Raw genomic sequence first — 17,402 nt, forward strand, 5'->3', positions numbered from 1 at the left:
TTTCATTAATTTCCTTGAAACTCTTGACCTTTTGTTCTTTCATATTAATTTTGTTGTTTTTTTCCCTAAGTCATTAAAATAATTTCTTGGGAGTCTGATTGGTATAGTACTAAATAAATAGATTAGGTAGGATTGTCATCTTTATTATATTCGCTCAAACTATCCAGGAGCACTTAATATTTTTCCAGTTGTTTAGATCTGACTTTATTTATGTGGAAAGTGTTTTGTAACTTTGCTCATTTAATTCCTGACTTTCCTTTGATAGATAGATTCCAAAATATTTTATGCTATCAAGAGTTATTTTGAATGTAATTTCTCTTTGTATCTCTTGCTGTTGGATTTTGTTGGTGATGTATAAAAAATGCTGGGATTTGTGTGGATTTATTTTGTATCCTGCAACTTTGCTAAAGTTATGAATTATTTCTAGTAGCTTTTTAGTAGAATCTCTGGGGTTCTTTAAGTATACCATCATATCATCAGCAAAGAGTGATAGTTTGGTTTCCTCATTACCTACTCTAATTTCTTTAATCTCTTTCTCAACTCTTATTACAGAGGCTAGCATTTCTAATACAGTATTGAATAATAATACTGGTGATAGTGTGCAACCTTATTTCACTACTGACCTTACTGGGAAAGGTTCCAGTTTTTCCCCATTGCATATGATCCTTACATACGGTTTTAAATATATGCTCCTGACTATTTTAAGGAAAAGTCCATTTGTTCCTATCCTCTCAAGTGTTTTTTTATTAGGAATGGATTTTGGATTTGATCAAATGCAAAGCTAACATTTTTAATACAATATTGAATAATAATGGTGATAGTGGGCAACTTTGTTTCACTTCTGATCTTATTGGGAATGGTTCCAGTTTATCCCCATAACATATGATGCTCACTGATGGTTTTAAATAGATTCTACTGATTATTTTAAGGAAAAGACTATTTATTCCTATACTCTCAAGTGTTTTTAATAGGAATGGATGTTGGATTTTATCAAATGCTTTTTCTGCAACTATTGAGTTGATCATATGATTTTTGTTAATTTGATTATTAATATGGTCAATTATACTAATAGTTTTCCTAATATTGAATAAACCCTGCATTCCTGGTATAAAGCCTACTTGATCATGGTATATTATCTTGGGGATGATTTTCTGTAGTCTTTTTGCTAATGTCTTATTTAAGATTTTAACATCAATATTCATTAGGGATATTGGTGTATAATTTTCTTTCTCTGTTTTCAACCTACGTGATTTAGGTATCAGTACCATGTTTGTGTTATAAAAGGAATTTGGTAGGACTCCTTCATTCCCTATTTTTTCAAATAGTTTTTATATAGCATTGGGGCTAATTGTTCTTTAAAATGTTAGGTAAAATTCACATGTAACTCCATCTGGTCCTGGGCATAAAATTGGGCAAAGTAACTCCTAATTATTGCTCTAATTTCCTCTTCATTAGTGGAAATTTCTCCCTTTTCATTGTTACTTTTTTCCCTTTTCATTTTTAAGACTAACAATTTGATTTTCCTCTTTCCTTTTTCTAATCAAATTTACCATGGGTTTAATCTGTTGTTTTGTTTTGTTTTGTTTTTTCACAAAACCAACTCTTAATTTTATTTATTAATTCAATAGTTTTTTTTTTTTTACATTCAACTTTATTGATGTCTCCTTTTATTTTAGAATTTCAAGTTTAGTGTTTGGTTGGGGGGTGGTTAATTTGCTCTTTTTCTACCTTTTTTAGTTGCAAGACGAATTCATTGATTTTTCTTTATTTTTTCAAGTAAGCCTCTAGAGTTATAAAATTTCCACTTATTACCACTGGCTGTATCCCACACATTTTGGTATAATATCTCATTAATTGTCATTCTCTTGGGTGAAATTATTAGTTGTGTTTATGATTTGCTGTTTCCCCCAATCATTCTTTAATTTAATCAAAATTATTTGGTTTCCAATTACTTTTTGGCCTATTTTCTCCTGGCTTTTTATTGAATGCAATTTTTATTGCATCATATGAGAAAGATGCATTTACTATTTCTGCCTTTCTGCATTTGAAATTGATGTCTTTATTTCCTAATATGTGGTCATTTTTTTACAGGTTCCATGAACTGCTGAGAAGAAAATACTCCTTTCTTTCTCTATTCAGTTTTCTCCAAAGATCTACCATACATAACTTTTCTAGTGCTCTATTTACCTCTTTAACTTCTTTCTTATTTATTTTGTGGTTAGATTTATCTAGTTCTGAGAATACAAGGTTTAGATCTCCTTCTACTATAGTTTTGCTATTTATTTCTTTTTGCAGGTCTCTTAACTTCTCCTTTAGGAATTTAGATGCTATATTACTTCATGCATATATGTTTAGTATTGAAATTGCTTCATTATCCATGCTACCCTATAGCAAGATATAGTGCCCTTTCTTATCTCTTTTAATTAGATCAATTTTGGCTTTTGCTTGATCTGAGATCGGATCAAGAGTGGCTACCCCTGCTTTTTTGGCTTCACCTGAAGCAGAGTAGATTCTGCTCCAGCTTTTTACCATTACTCTGTGTGTATCGTCCTGTTTTAAATGTATTTCCTGTAAACAATATATTGTAGGATTCTGGCTTTTAATCTATTCTGCTATCCACCTCTGCTTTATGGAGGAGTTTACCCCATTCACATTTATGGTTAAAACTATTAATTCTATATTTCCTGCCACTTTATTATCCCCAAATTATGTTTTTCTCTTTCCTTTCCCCCTTACCCTACTCCCCAGTATTAAACTTATGAGCACTACTTGCCTCATGCAGCCCTCTCTCTTTAGAATCCCTCCCTCCCCCTTGAAGTCCCTCCCCTTTTCTTAAAACTTTTCCTTACTATTTCTGTATTCCCTTCTATTTAGATTACCCCTTCCCTTTTCACTTTTTCCTTCCCACTTTTGAGTGAGGTGAGAGAAGTTTCTATGTAAAGCAAATATGTCTAATATTTTCTCTTTCAGCTAAATCTGATGAGAGTAAGACTCACACTATGTTCAACTGCCTCCCTTCCTTGCCTCAGATATAATAGATTCTCTTTGCCTCTTTGTGAGATGTAGTTTCCCTCTTTTTACCTCCACTTTTCCCTTTTTTTGATACAATTTTCTTTCCACCCCTAGTTTCTTTTTTATATTATAAGAGTAAAATCAAATTATATATGTACTCTTTAAATCCAGTTTCTCAAGAGTTCTTTTTACCCTTTTATCCTTCTCTTGAGTTATTTTCATCAGAAATAAATGGAATTCACCTATTTCATTGAATGTCCATCTTCTTCCCTGGAAGAAAATGCTCAGTTTTCCTGGGTAAGTTATTTATGACTAAATACCAAGTTCTTTTGACTTTAGGAACATCAGATTTCAGGCCCTTCAGTCCTTTAATGTGGATGCTGCTAGATCCTGAGTGATCCTTATTATGGCTCCAAGGTATTTGAATTGTTTTTTTTTTTTTTTTTCTGGCTGCTTGTCGTATTTTTTCCTTGGTCTGATAGTTCTGGAATTTAGCCATAATATTTCTTGGAGTTTTGATTTTGGGATCTCTTTCAGTAAGTGATCTATGAATTCTTTCAATGTTTATTTTACCTTATATTTCTATAACATCTGGGCAGTCATCAGATTGCTTTTTGACTGATTGATCATATCAGAGTATTGAACTTCTAAAGACTCCCTGGTTGTAACCTTGACTGCCATTATGCCCCACCTGTTTTTTGCCTGGGACTCTGGAGCTGGGCCCCGCCTCTCATTTCCCTGAGTCAATCTACATTGTAATCCCCAATGGAAGCCTCTATTGCATTTTGGACATAAGATTTTGGATCTTGTTTTCCCACCCTGTTTTTTCACTCTCTCTTTATGCCAACATTGAGCTTTCAGATGCCCTACTTTACCACAGTGAAAACATTGACGAGTCTCTATGGAAATCCCTAGCCAAAAGAGATCCTGTCTTTCCATGTTTCTATCTTGAAAAGTCTGCATCATAGCCTAGGTATAAAAGGCTTTATTGCCCACTGTTGCATAGCATCTTATGATCTTTTCTAAAGAAGCATCCTTGTGTAGTCATACTATAATTCTTCTATAAATCTCATTAACATTTTCTCTAGCAAGTTATGTTGTTATAATTTCTGTTGCTACATTTTCACCAATAGTTTATATGACAGCTAGCTGCAGATGTCCCACAAAATCATTAAAGGGTTCATTTGAAACTTGCTCTATTTTCGTGAATGCTTCCCCTCTATCTTGTCTTCCTAGGAGGGTGCCTCATGCTTTGATAGTAGCAGCAGCATCAATTTGCTCATATGCTATCAAAGGGTAATCAATTTGTGCTAATATATCTGCATAATGACCTATACCTATTGGGTGATCAAAGGTGATTGGTATATTAAGTCCAGTTTGCCTATTTTGTTGTCTTTTATCCTACATAGTTCACTATACTCTGAAAGCCAAAACAAGTTTTGTCCAGGTTCTAAACATGTCCTTGCTATAGATTTCCAATCATTAGGGGTTAAAATTTCATAAGTCAAGTTCTCTAATACTATCTTAACATAAGATGATGTAGCCCCATAAATAGTGCAACCCTTTTTCAGATCTTTGATAATTTCCAGATCAAAAGGAAGGTATCTTCTCCTTTCTTGACCTGAAGTGTCAAACTCTTGAATAACAGGTTATGCTTCTATTCTTAACTCAGGTATATCCTGTCCTTCATTTTTAGCTTTAACTGGTGCCTTTTGTAATCTTGTCATAGGGAGTGGACAAAACTGCTTTGGTGGTGCTGATGGTGTCACTGTCCCCTCCCCTTCCTCTTTCTCCCTTCACTCATGAAGGGTTTATTGAGGGAGGTAGGTCAGGGTATAGGGAAATGCCCCAATGGCTCCTGTTGTGAAGCATCACATTCCTTAATTTCATCAGAATTGTACTTAACTCCTTTCTTGTCTAATTCTTCATGCTTTCCAGCTGTTTTATCAGTACCCCCCTCCTCCTGCTCTTTCTTCTTTTTTATTATTCTAACACTCATGTAATTCCTTAAAGCCAATTGTATTAAATTATATGTATAGAATATTTCTTTAGGAATTGAATCAGGACCATATCATTGTAATCTTCTATTAGTTCCTCTCCTACTAGTTTCCACTTGCCTGGCTCTAATTCTTCTTCCTTAGAGAACTAAGGAGATGTGTATTTTAATGTTTTGAAGAGTTCAATGATCTGCTTCCAAATTACAAATCAACCTTGGTTTTTTTATTAGCCTAACTATGCTTTCTACACATTTCCCTTGGAATGGGGAAGACTCTTTTCTAAGCATTTGTCTCATTTCAGCTGAAATATTAGTTTAGCCTTTAACAAAGTTTCCTGCTTGTCTATTTTTGTACTCTCCCTATTTCTGGATCATGGATGTATGTCCTTAGTCCATGTTTGGGCTCCAAATGGAAGGTTCTGCTTAGCTTTCTGGAGGTCTCAGGGCCAGGCTTGGTTTTAACAGAGTAATTATCATGAGAATAGTCAGGAATAAAGTCCAAAGTCTTTATTATCTCCTTCACAGTCTGTTATTATCTCCTTCACAGTCTGTCTCCTTTGCTTGAGTCCGGGTTGGCTTTCTGGAGGTCCTCTGGAAAAAGTCTTGGCTTCAGTAAAGGAATGCAGTAGTACAAGAGACAGGAGAGACACCAGGATGGTCTCTAACTTGAAGTCTGTCTCTCTCAAAGTGCAGGAAGCAGGAGAGCCACCAGGACCCTGATCAAAGATGGAATGTTTCTATTCCAATCTTTGTTGGCTCTTATATACTCTATTATAAGTACACTATCATAGATGTCAATCTTGTAGAATTATACTGTAAAGTACATGTAAACTAGAGAACCATTATTTTAATTCCACTGATTTAACACCTTGTTGTAAGATTAAATCAATTATATTGAATTAGAGAACCATGCTAACCTAGATAACCATTGTCTTATCGATTCCTCTGCGTTAACACTTTGTTTCAAGTATACTTCTCCACAGTTCTGCCCTTTATACGTAAATAGAGTGTGAGTTAGAAAATGAGAGTTAGAGGAATAACAAGAATGTGGATAAAGGAGAAGCCTTGAAGTAAAAGGCTATGGTCATGTGCCAACACTGCCATATACTTGTTATAAAGCCCAATATAATGGTTTTGAGATACCTCTCAATACCCTAACCAACTTTATTAACATTACAAGTTATAGAAAAAAAGAGACTACTCTGCCTTGCTAGAAATCACAATGAAATGACAGCTTCAATTACTTCTCATTAGTCAACAGGCTCTTAGACCTAAAAAACTGAGTCATAGAACAGGTAAGTTTTGATACAAGAATCACTTGGTGTAGGAGGAGATTCTTGGAAAAGAGTACAAATGCCTTCATTGTGAGCTGAGCTAGTGCTTCACCTTAAAAGATAGTAAACCATCCTTGAGACATAAATGAATAAGGAGATCAGAGACTGAATCTATTGCTGTCTCTAACTGATCACTAGAAGACAATGATTCATGTTTCACTGAAGGACCACCATGATGAGATAGAGGAGAAAAACTTTAACACAATAATATTATATATATAATATCTGTTTTATATGACTATGGTCAATCTTACATAAATAGAATGTACCATATATGTGCTTATATGCATATATGTGTATACATATACATGTGTTATGTTAAAGTGGACAAGTCAAAAATAACTTCAAAACTATTTACTTTAAGTTAGAAACTATATAAATAAATAATCTGGTGGGAGGTAGAGGAGGGAATACATCTATATGAATATCAGCTACTCCCTCTCCCCCTCCCAAAAAAGGGATGGCATAAGTAGCTAAAGTCAATAAAAGGGGTAGTACTATGTAGTAGATAGATAATTGGCCTTAAAATCCAAAAAAACAGCATTCACGTTCTGCCACATGCTGACAGTATGATCCTGGACATGTCATAAAAGTAAACTCTTTCATTGTCACTAGGTAACTTTCTTATACTATAAAGTTAGAGAATAGTTGAGCTACAGTAGCAATTTTCCTTACCAAGAGGTCCCTGTATGATGTACATCCCAGATCCATATAAAAAATAAATAAATAAAGCAGTGAAAGAGCTGAATTTATGAAGATACATCTGTCTTCTAAAATACTACCCTTATTTATGTAAGAAGTTACACAATCATTTTCTGAGGAAATCTAGATAATAAACATAGAATCCTCTCTTATGTTTAGTAAGATCTCTGAACCCTCTAATGGAGGATATGAACCTAGGCACTCACCTTCCTCTCTATGAAGATATATATGCATTTGAAGGTACTTAAGGTATTTAATAAATAGTTGCACTTAAGAATCATTATGAAGTTATGTAATGATTCAGATAATAATTTGACAATATTTTATAAACATTTAGAACAAGTTGTTAGACATGTCTGACAATCCTTAAATAGATGAGACTTTTCATTTTCTAAGATGCAGGGGGAGGAGGAAGAAGTGAATATATTTGAGAAGACACAATTTTCAAGTGAAAAGCAAACTCAGATTACCTAACCAAAAAACCAATGAGGTGGGTAGCTATGGGACTGCATCAAATCTTAGATTTATGAAGTTACAATGCTGATCATTTTTATAGGTTTCATGATAGGACCACAGCAAAAATGATTTTCTGAGATCAATAAGTGGCTGAGAGAAGACTGTTTTCAATGGAAAAAAAAGAAATCAGGAGCTAACCTGTTTCTATAGTAACAGTATAGCAGCTACTCAACAGCTGGAGATAAAAGGACCCAAGTAACATAGACAAAAATCTTGCTCTTGTTTCATTTTATTAGTATTATGATCCTTATATACCAGTCAAAATTTAATCTGTCTCTTAATTCATGACCCTGGCCCATCTCATTTTAAATGATAATCATCAATGAGTTTTAATCAACTCAACCTTTCTCAAGACATCCCCACAACACATCAGAGAAAGTCAAAGTTGAAAGAGACCCTAGTTGAGCCACAGGATAACAGGATGAACTGAAGATCTGCTAGTCCAATGGTGTCAAACTTAAACAGATCCCCTTGGGCCATATATTGACTTTAAACACACACACACACACACACACACACACACACGCACACACACACAAAGTAGCATTATCTCTATTGTATTGCATTTTTATTTATGTATTTCTCAATTATATTTTAAATTGATTTGGGCCATACTCAGAAAGTTTGTGGACTGCTATCAGTAGTTGTGAGCTTGACACTCCACTCTACTCTGATTTTCTTCCCACCATTTTCAAATAAAGAGACCAAGGCCAAGAAAGATAAATAATTTGTTTGGGGGTCCCCAAAGAAGTCACATAATACATCCAGGTTTCAAATTCATTTTCCCTAATTCCAAACCCAGTCCATTATGCTGTACTGAGATCATCTTTATTTTGCAAATAAGAAAACCAAGATAGAAAAAAGTAACTTTATTCAAGATCACTCAGTGACAGAACTCAGGTCTCCTGACTTTCATTCAAGGTTCTTTTTTGTATTCATTGCATTAATACATTGTTTCTCATGTCTGTCTCCTTATTTCAAAACTACTTTCTAAAATATACTGATGTTTATGGAAATCAGTTAAGAAGTTACAACAGTAATAGAATATAAAAGTGCTTTATCATCTCTAAAAAATACTACCCCCTCAAAAAACAAACAAAAACAAGAAGAAGCAATTTTCCATTCTTACTTCAAATAGAACTCTGGGATGAGTTTATATAACACCCTAGATTTCATTTGACCAGATTGCTTTTCCACCAGGTAGTTGCTATTATTTTCTTATGCTGTTAGCTAAAGGTCTTTTACAAATCATTTAATATTCTTTACTACTTTGTTTAGATGTATTTCCAAAGATTACCATAATATATGGATATATGACTCAGAAGATCTAAAAATATGAGACCTGAAATGACATTGACTTCATTTGTAGAAGTAAAAAAGGAAGGTAATGATATGCATTTTAAGATTTGAAAACGTCATAACTTTTATGAAAACATAGATATTTCTTTGTCTTCAGATGTTTAGAAAGTAACATTTTTGACAAATGATACATTTTCCCTCTTTTTTCTCATTCCTCACATTTCTTTTATTTTTATTATTATGCCATAATACTCCTGTAAACACTTCTGAACCTAGTAAACTACATTAATCAGATTATTTTTTGAATGCTGATTGGTTGTCAAAGATCATGAATAAATAATTGACCCAATTATGTTAAAATGGACCAATTGACTACTTTGATTCTTTGGATAATTCTAATGAACCAAGTACACCAATTCTTCAGCAATCTAACCTAATGAATGCTCAGCACTTTATCATATGATTGATAAAGTAAATAAAACTGCTCCATATCAATTGGCTTTCACCAAACTAAGACATTTGTAAAGGCATATACCTAAATCAAAAAAAAATATTGAACTACTTTAGTTTGTGTTGCTATGTAGTTGACTGGGTAAATGCTAAGTGGTCAGCCACTGATCCATTTTTTTTTAACATGAATTGAACATCCCACAATTGGTTCATTTGTCTTAGAAAAGAACAGCATTGAAGCAGTGATATGTCAACGGCTTGTTACTATAACAAAGATATCCCCAAATAACTGAAAAAAAAAACATGAGAAATACAAATCAATGAACCAAAAGCACAATAACCTCACAATTATGATAGACAATATTTGTGATCATATTTCTAACAGAAATGGATGCATATATTTAATGTCAGATATTTTATAATGCAATTTTACAATTTATAATATCCCTTTTAATATTAATTTATTCTTATCACTACAGTAGTAAACCCAACTTTCTAAAACTAGATAGCATATGTTAGAGGTAGCTAGATATCACAGTGAATAGGATGCTCATCCTAGAGCCAAGATCTGAGTTCAAATTTTATCTCACACATTTACTAGCTGTATGACCTTCACTTAACTTATGAATATCTTAATTACTTCATATGTAAAATGGACATAATAATAGCACTAGCCTCTCAGATTGAGGTAAGAATGAAGTGGGATTAAAATTTTTAAGCACTACATTAACACTAGCTAATATGATTTTTAAAAGTCCATTTGGAATCTCGATTCTTTGAATGAGAACCATGATAAAGGCAAATATACTTCATTCAAAACATCTAAAGAAATTTTTACAAAAAATAAAATAATGTTTGACCCAACTTTCATTCATTTTATTCATTCATTTCATTCATATCAACATTCCTATGTATCACAAAGATAAAAAATAAAAATGCCAGCCACACAGCAAGACATACAGTAAATGGTCTGTGTGCTCCATGTTAAAATATCAAAAAGAAAATTCCAGTAAGGATGGTCTACCTGTGGTAGATTTATATTCAAAGGTAGTCAAGAAACACACAGGATGGGTTGGTATGGATAGACAACAATTTGCATTTTTGGAAGGAGTACCACTTCAATATTATTTGGTTATTTAAGTATGTGTCGTTCTATTGTCTTTAGGGCAAATTTCCTGATCAGCCACTTAAAATATTTGGTTTTTTGTTTTGTTTTGTTTTCAATTTTCTTCAGATGTCTTTGCCTTTTTACACAATAATTATATTACAGTAACTTTGGTGCAACTATAGGAATAACAACAACAAAAAATCCTTAAGAACTAATTAAACAAAGACCAGATTTCATGGAATAAGTGCTGTTATGCCCATTGCTTTTACTGGCAATCGAGGATATAATTTCACTAGCATTTTACTAACATTGCCTCTTCACTGTATCATTGGAATCACTGTGATATTTTTAAATATCATGAAAAGACACACTTAACAATTGTCTCAAGATTTTTATATTTTGTTTAAAAAATGTTTTCGATGTAATAACAAAAAGCAATACTTTGCTGTGTCATTGTAGAAATTCATACTTTCCTTACCCAATCCCTTCCCTCACATTCCCTACAAAATGTTTCTGGAAAAAGGCAATAGAGTTGCATAAGTTGTGAATGGTATACAGATTCATTGAAGGAGATTCAAACTCTTTTAAGTATCTGAATTTCAATCTTCTCAAAAAATTAAGTTTCAAGAGAAAGTTTCATATATTCATAATTACAATACCAAAAAGATGAGGTAAATATTTTTTAAACATAACCTTTAGTAATCACCTTGAGTCCTTAAGAGTATCTTTTCTAAACTTTAAAAATTCAGGTTCATTAAAGAATCTTTCTACAGGCATCTTTCTGTTCACTAGTAATAAAATAGTTTAACAGAAAATAAAATACATGTTCCATTTGCTTCTAAAATGTAAGTACTGAATTAGAAGTGAGAGACAAAACATAAGGTCTGTAAACATCTCAGCATAACCTTGTTCAGAATGTTTGTACAGTATGATCTGATAATATCACTAGAATAATCTCTCCTTTCCTCTCCTGATCTGATTTTCTTGCTAACAGGTTACCATGACAATTTATATTTGAATTTCTATAAATTTCTATTTTTATAGAGAACACAGTTAAGGATAAAATTTCATGTCATAAATAAGAAATGTGATCTTGTTTACCAAAATACATTAAACTAATTTTGCACATTTATGGGTTGTGATTATGGGTTTTTTAAGGGGAAAAAAAGTGGAAGGAGGGGATTAGGGCAACAACTTGAGCAAAACTATCAAATTTCTAATAATTGTGGTTTCATCATCTGCAACATTAAGTTATTAAACAAAACAAACATCTCACTTAAGCAATTACTAGACAGTACAAAATAGAGATTTGAGAAAAAGGATGAAGAATACAGGTTCAAATACAAAAGATGAAAACACATTTAAATGTATTAGTGTAGCTGAAAATATTCAACAAAAGGGAATAAAAATAATATTTTTTATTCCAATGATCATAAAAATTAAAATACTTAAAGATATATTAAAAATAAACATGTCAGTAAAATATTTTGCTGAATCAAATGATTTAATTAATTCATTTATTATGATAACAATTATATATGTACATGTTATATAGAGAGATATAATTTCTACCTCAATCTACCAAGGCTCATTAAATTGGGCTCATTACTCAGGGTATTGACTTAATTGTAAACATTGTCCAAAGTCTTGAATACGTTCAGAGTCATCATTAAAACTCACTTGCATTAAAATCACTATTTAAATATGTAGATATTATTATTTATAACGTTTCATTATTATTATTTGTCAATTACAAATATAAATATCTTTTTAAAGGTTCTAGTAATTTGAAACGGGACTTCCCAGAACTTCAAAGATTATTTTTAAATTATTCTGCATTCTCACTCTTTCCACAGGAAGCAAAGAATATCAATTCTACTAACCTAAATGCCATTACAAAACCACCAAAGTTGCATATTATTCCTAAATATTAAAATTTCAATAACTATAAAACAATACACCAGTTCACAAAGCAACATAGATCCACAGAGAATTAAAAGATTTAATTTAGGCATAAAAGTTGATAATTTTGTTTTCTAATTGTTATTCTTCATTGTTTCTTATCTCATCTATAAGTTAGGTCAAATCTTCCATATTATTCATCTCAATGTGTTGAAAACACTTCTGATGCAGTGATTTACATTTATGAAGAAAAATTCAACATGATGAAATTCCATCGCAAAGTGAACACCTCATTATTGACCTAGACTAATATATTCCTGGAGTTATCATAGAGAATGCTAATAAAACATTGTCAAGCATATACAATACCTGCAAACTCTAATGTGTAGTGAGCCCTAAAAGAAAGAAAAAAACCAAACATGCTTCTCTTTTCAGCCAACAAAGGAGAGGATTCTGGGGTTCTCAGCTTGAAAAAAAGAGGACTACAATAATCATAAAGTGGAATTAGTAGCTCTCTCTTTGTGAATGTTAGATCTTTAGGATTAAATTTTAAGAAAAATCATCCCAAAGAAAGTTATTAATACTATTTTTAAAGATAAATATGTGAACAAACAAGAGAAAATATGTGTGTGAGAGAGATTTCTTTTATAAGGGGTGGAAAGAAATACTATACCAGATTTTCTTCTCCAAAAACTAAAAATATTATTACCCTCTGCTCCTCAAGACATATGTAACAAATCTCTTCCATTTTAAACAGGTGTTATTTAAAACCAGTCATCAAATCTTGTTCCCAAATATTACCATTGAAAATTGACAGAGGAGGAAATGAAAATGGGGCTAAAGTGTAAAAAGAGAATCCTTTGACAAATCTGATACAATGATTTTAAAAGGGGAAAAAATAAGTTAGTTTCCCATGCAAAATAAAACCCCATAACTATGTGACTTTCTATTTGTATTTATAAATGAACCTCTAAATTAAATTCTTTCTGAAAAAAAATTAAAGAATTAATCTGAGTTCTTTCTAAGCAATGAATGAAGATAGAAACTAAAAAGAAAATTGAGCTGGGCTTAATTCCAAACAAAATTTAAAGTTTGCCTAAATAAGCAATTCAAAATTAAGCTGTTAGTAAACTGGCTGAACTCTTTGCCTGGCTTTGTTTTTTTGTTTTTGCTTTTTTAAAAAAAAAATATGTGGATTATTCCAAATTCATTGTCCTGATGAGTTTTATAAATTCCTCAAAACCAACTCAGTGAAATTTAGCAGACTTCCAAAGCAGGGAGGGAGTGAACTTTAAAAAGAAGTAAGATTCTCTTGGCCAAACATCTTGCATGAATACACACACACACTATTCCTTCATTTCCCAAAATAGGACTCTAATTGAAGTCACTATTCTGGATGAATTAGAAGATTATGGAAAGTTATGCTTCATTTGAAATGTTAAATCAGGATGACTACACTGTAGGAGAAAATGGTAAAGATAAATGAAAAAAAATGGAAGATAGAGTAGAAAAAATAAGAGTTAAAAGTGATTTGAATTTCTGGAACTCCCAGACCAAGATTTGCACTAATCCAGAAAGTAAGATAACTTTTATTTATACCCCGCTTCCCATCCTAAATGGAGAAAACTAGAGTTGCTTTTTTATGGTCTACAATCCTGTGGATCCATGGAGTCTCTAGGCAGCATAGGCCACTTCTGGAACCCTCACAGAACCACCCTTCCAAAATGAGAGCAGAAAGGAAGAAAGCAATCGAGAAATAATGAAATTAGGGAGTTTGGGGAAGAAGGTGGGGTCGACCCTGGTCTTACCCTGGCGGCTTGAGAAGAGTAGGGGTCCTCGAAGAGAGCCCACATCCGGGGCTGAAGCCTTTTCCAACGGCTGTTTTTGCAGTCCGGGCCACCCACCCCTACCACCTCTTCAATGCCCAGCCTCTTAGCGGTCAGATCCTCTTCTTCGCCCTGGTCGCCGCCAATGAGGTCGGGGGTCTCAAAGATGTCGAGCGCCTCCTCCGCGTCCCTGTGCTGCCTATAGGTCATCCAGCAACAGGGCTCCACGTCAGTCTCGTCGATGCCCCAGAAGGCCAGCTCCTCTTCGAACAGGGGTCCGCACACGTCAGCAGGACAATGTAGCTTGCCTGTGCGGTAATAGTTGAGTACGTAGGCGAAGATCCCAGGGTGTCGATCGAAGAAAAACTCGGCCCTCCCGCATCCGGGGGCGGCCGGGGGGTTACAGTTGCTTGCGCTGTTCTCGAAGCAGCCTCCAGCTGGGCCAGACGGCGGAGAGGGAGGCGTCTGGGGAGGGGGAGATGGCTGCTGCTCATCACCTCCAGTTAAATAATCTCCTTGGGGCTCCGAGGCTAGCAGAGCTAAGCGGGTCCCTGGAAGGGTCTTCAGCGTGCTGCGGTAGGTTTCATGCCGGGTTCCCCCCACGTTGAGGATCACCCTCTCGTTGTTCTCGATCTTGCCCATTTCTGTAGCTCAGACATGACTGAGGGAAGGCGAACACACCACCGGGTTAAAAACAAAGCAAGAGGCCACCTCCCACCCCTCAACCCCCCACCCCCGCTTTCCTCACAAACTCCTCCACCCCCGAAAGGAAGTGAATAATGACAATGAGAGTGGAAAGGGGTCCAAAAGCTGGAGGAATCAGCTTTGGATGCTAACTTCCCTTCGTCACACCTACTCCAGCCTCTTCAGATTGCCTCAGATCTTATCCGATCTTTTCAGTTTTCCTTAGCTCACGCCCTTTTGGCTCCGCTGATATCTCCCCTAATTCATCTCTTTCCCCTTCCTCCCCTTATCTTCCTATCCATCCCTTTCTTCCTCTTGCTCCACTCTTCCCCAAGGGCTGGGGAGTTCATGATCCTCACTGCTCTCACAATTTAAGAACCAGTGTGAGGTAACCGCAACCTTTCCTTTTCTTTCCCTATTCCTAGCCAGACTTAAAAGTCCCTGATTTTAAATAAATAAATAATTAAAAAGCAAACCCTCAACAAACACGGAAGGGACAGTTGCTTTTCCCAACTGAGTTTTGGGTTCCCCTAGGCTCGAGATTTTTTATTATTATTATACCTTTTTATTTACAAGTTATATGCATGGGTAATTTTACCGCATTGACAATTGCCAAACCTTTTGTTCCAATTTTTCTCCTCCTTCCCCCTATCCTCTCCCACAGATGGTAGGTTGACCAATACATCTTAAATATGTTAAAGTATAAATTAAATACAATATAAGTATATATGTCCAAACAGTTATTTTGCTGTACAAAAAGAATCGGACTTTGAAATAGTGTACTATTTAAGCTCGAGATCTTTAACTCAGGTTCACTTCTTCACTTGGCCTTAGGGGATAGTCAAAAGGATTGAAGGCAGAAGTCATAATATAAATAACATAAATATAAATAAACAAATAGATAAGGCTGCCTCTTACCTAACAGACCCTTACCTAATCTCCTATTTTTCCCACCTTCGGAGGAAGGGAGCTGGGCAGGAGAACAGATTGTTTGGAGCAGTCCCTCTAAATGCAAATAATCCATTCAGTGAGCTCTCATTCCCAGGAGGTAATGGGGGAAGGGGACACCGGAGAAAAGCATTTGCTTTCTAAGAGGGATATAGACCAATCCAAGGAGGACATTTTAGCGGATAGCCGTTGGCAGATAGTCATCGCCACTAGTTGTTTTAACTCTAGCCTACCGCTTATCTTTCCCCGAGGTTTCCCTGAGGCCACTACAGTCTGATGCCCAAACAGTAGGAGGGTATGCCTGACAGCCAAGTGCACTTATTCTACAGCATCCCCAAATCCATTCCTTCCCTCCCTCTTCAGTCTTCCTTCCATCCCAGAATACCTTGACAAGCGAGAGACCGAGAGAAAATCAGTCTGCTTGATTTCCAACCCTTCTCGACTTTCTTGCCCAGCCGATATTCTTTCCACCAATGAGAAACTAATTGTTGGATTTTTTCCTGTTCAGGTGGCTATGCCGCCTCCCTCAACGCTGAACTTGGGAACAACCCCCTCTGCCAAACAGCTGGGTCGTTGCGTTCATGTTACGAGATGTACACCAGGCTTCAGCATACGAGCCCACAGTCACCATCATAGAAAACTGGGGATGGAGCTTTGGATGGATACGAGCAGTACTCCCCAACCCTAATAAAGAACCGATGGATTGGAGCATTCTGAAGTGTCTTCCTGGTCCAAATGAAAGTCACTCCCCTCTAGAAAGTTAAGTCGCCTTTGCAAAGGGCATTTTCTTTGACAAGCACCTATTCTTTCATAATCTAAAGCTGTCCTTTCAACATTAATCTTTTCTCTTATGTTCTGAGGCTCACTTGGCAAGAAAGGATGGGTGGGTCTGATGAAACTTTATAGTACCAACTTAGCTCACATTTTATTTTAATGTAGCTCCATCCTCACCTTCCCCACAGCTTCTGCCTTCTTTTTATTGCACTCCCTGAATATTGGGAGTATAACACATTATCAACAGAAAATATTCTCAAAATTCTCCACAAAAGGTCGGTTTTTGCTTGGGGCTGGGACAGAATTGGGGTAGGCCATAAACAGACCTCAGGAAGGCAGTGAGAGCATGGGAAACAGGGCATGCTGAGCAAACCAGAGTGGGGCAGAGTGTGATCTCTGCTGTCAGAAAATCTGCTGGGAGAACTTTACCACAGTATGAGCTATTTTGCCCTGGCAGCAAGCCAGTAAATCAGCAAAGAAGCTATAAATACATTAAAGACAATAACCCCAAAAGCTAGAGTCTCTCTGGACATAGCCACACCCACTCAGGACCAACAGCTTGATCCAGGCACAGTCCCAATAGTTGGTCCAAGCATAGTCCTAGTAGCTGCCTTTCCACTGTTGCTGATTTCAGGTTCCAGCACAGCCAATGAGTGCTTTCTCACTGCCACTTCCTGTTCTCTAGAGAGGCAACTTAGAAATACCCCACTGAAAAGCAGACTGTAGGTTTTTTTTGTTTGTTTGTTTTTATTTCAAGATGAGCAAAAAAGCAAAGCATGCTCTAACTATAGATAGCTTCTATATGGAAAGAGAGCAGATTTCAAATCTTGAGTAGACAAAAAACAGTTTGT

General features: G+C 35.2%; 1 protein-coding gene and 1 long non-coding RNA gene across 5 annotated transcripts in view; one reads left to right on the forward strand and one right to left on the reverse strand.

The window, feature by feature from the left end:
* The window catches only part of KCNC2 (potassium voltage-gated channel subfamily C member 2), an 88,842-nt gene extending 72,585 nt beyond the window's left edge, over positions 1-16,257 (reverse strand). For 2 of the 4 annotated variants that reach the window (XR_007947641.1, XM_051961263.1), the window contains exons 1-2: positions 15,763-15,932; positions 14,128-14,806 (exon numbers count right to left, since the gene is read on the reverse strand). Coding sequence is in view for 3 of the 4 variants with exons in the window: in XM_051961263.1 (XP_051817223.1) it covers positions 14,128-14,787 (660 nt within the window). In the remaining variant the exon portion in view is untranslated. Of the gene's footprint in view, positions 1-14,127; positions 14,807-15,762; positions 15,933-16,162 lie in introns of those variants that run through there. The other 2 variants (XM_051961262.1, XM_051961261.1) reach the window with 2 other exon arrangements.
* On the forward strand, positions 14,624-16,485 carry LOC127537919 (uncharacterized). Its single transcript, XR_007947643.1, has 2 exons — positions 14,624-14,721; positions 16,286-16,485. It is a non-coding gene; the product is annotated as an uncharacterized LOC127537919 (long non-coding RNA).
* Positions 16,486-17,402: the final 917 nt, after the last annotated feature.

This window comes from Antechinus flavipes, chromosome 5, assembly GCF_016432865.1.
Source record: "Antechinus flavipes isolate AdamAnt ecotype Samford, QLD, Australia chromosome 5, AdamAnt_v2, whole genome shotgun sequence".
NCBI lineage: Eukaryota > Metazoa > Chordata > Mammalia > Dasyuromorphia > Dasyuridae > Antechinus > Antechinus flavipes.